The following is a 5,748-nucleotide window of genomic DNA, read 5'->3' as shown; positions in this document are numbered from 1 at the left end:
CCTGCCCGCAGAGCCGGTGCACACGCTGAGCGAGGTCCTGTTCTGCCAGCCGGCCATGCCCTCGCTGGGGCTGGCGCTGGCCTTCGACGGGGACCAACTCTTCTGGTTCGACTTCCCCCGCTCACGCTGGACTCCCCGCCTGCCTGACCTCCCCCCGTGGCCCTCGGCGCTGGAGCCCCCCGCGCAGCTCCTCCGCGACGCCACCCTCTGCCAGGACCTGCGCCGCGGCATCAGCGCCATGGCCACCGGGCTGCTGCCCGAGGCCAAGGGTAGGTGACGGGATGGGTGTCATGGCCATCATCCTTGGCCACCACATGCCACCATGGTCCCATTGACAGGGCCTCCACAGCGTCCTCCTCTGTTGGATGGAGTTGATGGATGGAGATGATGGATGGAGTTAGGTCAATGGTTGGGTTGATGGATGGACCATTAGGTCAGTGGTTGGGTTGGAGTGGTCCGTGCTGGGACCAGCACCATTGTCCCATTGACGTGGCCTCCACATCGTCCTCCTCTCAGTGGGATGGAGTTGATGGTTGGGTTGATGGATGGAGTTAGTTCAATGGTTGGGTTGGATGGTGGCATCCAGAGGGTTGTGGTCAATGGCTCCATGCCCAGATGGAGACCAGTGACGAGTGGTGTCCCTTGCTGGTCCATGCTGGGACCAACTCCATTGTCCCACTGATGGTGCCTTCACAGCGTCCTCCTTTCTCAATTGAATGGAATTGATGGTTGAAGCATTAGGTCAATGGTTGGGTTGATGGATGGAGCATTAGGTCAATAGTTGGGTTGGAGTGGTCCATGCTGGGACCAGCACCATTGTCCCGTTGATGTGGCCTCCACAACGTCCTCATCTCTCGATGAGATGGAGCTGATGGATGGAGTTGATGGAGTTAGGTCAATGGTTGGGTTGGATGATGGCATCCAGAGGGGTATGGTCAATGGTTTCATGGCCAGCTGGAGACCAGTGATGAGTGGTGTCCCTCACTGGTCCATACTGTGACCAACTCCATCATCCTGTTGATGGGGCCTCCACAGTGTCCTCCTCTCAGTGGGATGGAGCTGATGGATGGAGTGTTAGTTCAAAGGTTGGGTTGGATGGTGGCATCCAGAGGGTTGTGGTCAATGGCTCCATACCCAGATGGAGACCAGTGATGAGTGGTGTCCCTCACTGGTCCATACTGTGACCAACTCCATCATCCTGTTGATGGGGCCTCCACAGTGTCCTCCTCTCAGTGGGATGGAGCTGATGGATGGAGTTTGGTCAATGGTTGGGTTGATGGATGGAGTTAGTTCAATGGCTGGGTTAGATTGGTCCATACTAGGACCAGCATCATCATCACGTTGATGTGGCCTCCGCAACGTCCTCCTCTCTCACTTGGATGGAGTTGATGGTTGGGTTGATGGATGGAGTTAGTTCAGTGGTTGGGTTGGATGGTGGCATCCATAGGTTCATGATCAATGTCTCCATTGCCAGATGGAGAATGGCGGTGAATGGTGTCCATTAGGGATCCCTACTGGGACCGACACCATCGTCCTATTGATGAGGCCTCCACAACGTCCTCATCTCTCAATGGGATGGAGTTGATGGATGGAGTTAGGTCAATGGTTGGGTTGGACTGGTCTCTGCTGGGACCAACATCATCATCCCGTTGATGGGTGCTCCACAACGTCCTCTCAGTGGGATGGGGTTGATGGATGGGGCCTTAGGTCAATGTTGGGTTGGATTGGTCCATACTGGGACCAACACCATCGTCCCATTGATGGGGCCTCCACAACGTCCTCCTTTCTCAATTGAATGGAATTGATGGATGAAGCATTAGGTCAATGGTTGCATTGACGGATGGACCGTTAGGTTAATAGTTGGGTTGGAGGGGTCCATACTGGGACCAGCACCATCGTCCCTTTGACATGGACCTCCACAACATCCTCATCTCTCAATGGGATGGAACTGATGGATGGAGTTGATGGATGGACTTAGGTCAATGGTTGGGTTGATGAATGGACCATTAGGTCAATGGTTGGGTTGGATGGTGGCATCTATAGGGTCATGGTCAATGGTTTCATGCCTGGATGGAGACCAGTGATGAGTGGTGTCCCTCACTGATCCATACTGGGACCGACACCATCACCGCATTGATGAGGCCTCTACAACGTCCCCCTCTGTTGGCTGGAGCTGATGGATGGAGTTAGGTCAATGGTTGGGTTGGGAGGGTCCATACTGGGATGTCCCTGCTCCTGGAGGAGGTGACCTCCAAAGGTCCCAGCCACCCCAAATTTGACGGATCCTTTGGTGGCTCCCACCCACCCCATCCCCTCTCACCCACTGCAGGTGTCCCCTTGGCCGACGTCTTCCCCATGCAGCCGGCGGTGCTGGGTGAGGCCACCACCCTGGTGTGTGTTGTGGAGAACGTCTTCCCGCCGGCGGTGGACATCAGCTGGCAGCTGGACGGGGTCCCCGTCACCCGCGGCGTCACCCACACCCACTACACCCCCACCCCCGACCTGGCCTTCGTCCGCTTCTCCTACCTGCAGGTGACGCCGGCCGCCGGGGACGTCTACGCCTGCGTCATCACCCACGAAGGGGACAACTCCTCCGTCGTCGCCTACTGGGGTGAGTGCGGGGGATGCTGGGGGACACCAGGGGGACACTGGGGGTGGTGGTGACCCTCATCGTGGTGTTCACTTCCCCCCAATAGTGCCCCAAAACCCGGTCCTCTCAGAGGAGCTGGAGACAGCGCTATGCGGCGCCGCCATGGTCCTGGGCATCCTCCTGGGGCTGCTGGGTGTCACCATGATGGTGGTGGCGCGGCGGAGGGGTCACGGTAGGTTTGGGGACCCCCTCCAGTGATGGGGGGGTGGGGGTGACTGGGGGCTGTCACCAAATCCTGCTCTCGTGTCCCCAAGGTTGAGCACGGGACGATGCAGAGGATGGTGTCGCTCGGTGCAGGAGTGGAGATGGTGGTGGTGGCTCCCTCTCGGCCGTGCCTCAGTTTCCCCACTGCCAAAGGCTGGGACGTGGCCATTGCGGTGGCACCTCCTCTGTCTGATATTGGGGTTGGGCTGGATCTCACCTCCCCCAAAAAAAACCACCTGAACTGCAGAGCCGTGCCTCAATTTCCCCACTGGGAAAGGGCGGGAAGGAGGGAAGTGGCTTTTCCACTGGCTGGTATTGGGGTTCAGCTGCATCACATCCCCCCAGAGAGCTGTCCCTGGAGCCATGCCTCAGTTTCCCCACTGCCAAAGGCTGAGAGGTGACTGCAATGGTGGCTTCTTCAAGGTCTCATATTGGGGTTGAGCTGGATTGCACCTCACCAAGAGCCTTCCCCAGAGCCGTGCCTCAGTTTCCTCACTGCTAAAAGCTGAGATGTGGCCATTGCAGTGGCTTCTCCACTGTCTGATATTGGGGTTCAGCCAGAGTGCACCTCACAAAGAGCTGTCCCCAGAGCCGTGCCTCAGTTTCCCCACTGCCAAAGGGTAGGAAGGCAGGGGCAGTCCTGGGGAAGACACGGTGGTGACTTCTCCAGTGTCTGATATTGGGGTTGGGCTCCATTGCACCCTCAAAGACCCATTCCGAGAGCCATGCCTCAGTTTCCCCACTGCTAAAAACTGAGATGTGGCCATTGCAGTGGCTTTCCCACTGTCTGATATTGGGGTTCAGCTGCATCACATCCCCCCAAAAAGCTGTTCTGCAGAGCCGTGCCTCAGTTTCCCCACTGCAGCGGGACTCCCCACAGTGCCCATCCCAGCACCAGGGCAGGGTCCACTCGTCTTCACCCAGCACCAGTGACGCAGGGCCCTGGGGACAAGCCCTGAGGAGGAGGAGGGAGGTGGCGGGGGACAAAAGCAGCACCCATCATCACCCGTTGGGTGGCCGCTTGCCTCGGTGGTGACAGCGCCTGCGTGCACGGGTGTTGCACGGGGACATCGTATGGGACATTGCATGGGGACACTGCATGGGGCATTGGATGGGACGTTGCACAGGGAGGTTGCACAGGGAGGTTGCACAGGGAGGGAACGTTTCTTGGGGACGTTGGGGACATTGCATGGGGACGCTGCACAGGGACATTGCATGGGGAGAGGACGTTCCTTGGTGATGTTTCATAGGGACATTGGATGGGGATGTTGGATGGGGATGTGGAATGGGGACATTGTGTGGGGATGTTACACAGGAACGTTGCACGAGGACATCGTATGGGGACATTGCACAGGGACATTTTACGGGGACATTACATGGGGAGGGGATGTTTCATGGGGACATTGCACAGGGACATTGCACAGGGACATTGCATGGGGATCCACACAAGGACATTGTGACGTGAGGAGGGGACCGTCCCCAGCACTGACTGTCCCCTCCCTGCATCCACATCGTCCCCATCCCCAACGCCCCCAATGCCAACCTCCTCACCTGTCACCCCCTTGGTGGCCGTCACCAATGGGGACACGGTGGCCATGGGGGACCCTGATGGCCACCACCAGGGTTGGGGATGCCTCAGTGGGGTGAGTTGGGGTGACGGGGATGTGGAACCCAGACGTTCCCAGTGTCCCAGCTCTGTCCCCACAGGTCCCTGGGGTTAGTGGTGGTGGTGACAATGACCCTGGGAGTGGTGGCTTTGGTTGCTGACACCTTTGGCTGCTGTCACCAGGGTGAGGGACACGTGTGGGGACACACTGGAGGACAAGTGGGGGACACAGCACCCACACAAATTAGGGGTGTCCCTAATTTGGTGTCTTACGTCTGTCAGGTCCTGGTCCTGGAGCTGGTCCTGGATCAGGTCTTGGTCCTGGTCCTGATGTTGAATCTGGTCCCACATCTGGTCCCAGTCCTAATCCTGATCCTGATCATGGTCCTGGTTCATGTCCTGGTCCTGGGCTCAGATCTGGTCCCAGTCCTGCTCTTGGTCCTGGTCTAAGTCCTGATCCTGATCCCAATCCCAGATCTGGTTCTGGTCCTGGTCTCAGTCCCAAATCTTGTCCCAGTCCTGATCTTGGTCCCAGCCTTGATCCTGGTTCTCATTCTGGTCCTGGATCTGGTCCTAATCCTGGTTCTGGTCCTGGTCTCAGATCTGGTCTCAGTCCTGATCCTGGTCCTGATCCTGGTCCTGGCCCTGATCCCAGATCTGGTCCCAGTCCTGATTCTGGTCCTGGTCCTGGTTCTTGTCCTGGTCCTGATTCATGTCCTAGTCATGGTCCTGGATCTGATTCCAGCCCTGATGCTGGTCCTGGCCCCAATCCTTATCTTGGTCCTGGTCCAGGTTCTGATCCTGATTCTGATTCTGGTGTTAGTCCAAGATCTGGTCCCAGTCCCAGTCCTGGTCCTGATATCAGTCCTGATCCTGGTCCTAATCCTGATCCTGGTCCTGATTCTGGTCTCAGATCTGGTTCCAGATCTGATCCCAATCCTGAATTTAGTCCTCATCTTGGATCTGGTCCTACATTTGGTCCCAGTCTTAATCCTAATCCTGATCCTGATCCTGGTTCTGGTTCTTGTCCTGGTCCTGGTTCACATCCTGATCCTGATCCCAGATCGGGTCCCAGTCCTAATCCTGATCCTGGACTCAGTCCTGATCCTGGCCTTGATCCTGATCTCGATCCTGGTTCTGGTCCCCCCATGGCCACGAGTGCCCACGCTGTGACCAAACCCTGAGCTCCCAGCATCCCCCCCCAACTGCCACGACCCCCACCCCACAGCAGGCATGGGGTGCTGGGACCCCCCCATGGACCCAGCCTGGGGGTGCCCGGTCAGAAATA

The 5,748-nt window shown here is 57.7% G+C and overlaps 1 protein-coding gene across 1 annotated transcript; it reads left to right on the top strand.

Annotated features, from left to right (window-relative positions):
* Nucleotides 1-7: 7 nt before the first annotated feature.
* LOC104534970 (class II histocompatibility antigen, M alpha chain) lies at nt 8-5,633 on the top strand (the record flags this gene model as incomplete). Its single annotated transcript, XM_010188416.1, has 4 exons — nt 8-269; nt 2,330-2,611; nt 2,697-2,822; nt 5,062-5,633. Coding segments are annotated over 4 exons (1,242 nt in total), but the record flags the coding sequence as incomplete, so codon positions are not given.
* Between the last annotated feature and the right edge of the window lie 115 nt (nt 5,634-5,748).

This window comes from Mesitornis unicolor, unplaced genomic scaffold, assembly GCF_000695765.1.
Source record: "Mesitornis unicolor isolate BGI_N332 unplaced genomic scaffold, ASM69576v1 scaffold29917, whole genome shotgun sequence".
NCBI lineage: Eukaryota > Metazoa > Chordata > Aves > Mesitornithiformes > Mesitornithidae > Mesitornis > Mesitornis unicolor.
This window is presented reverse-complemented; position numbering and strand designations above follow the sequence as displayed.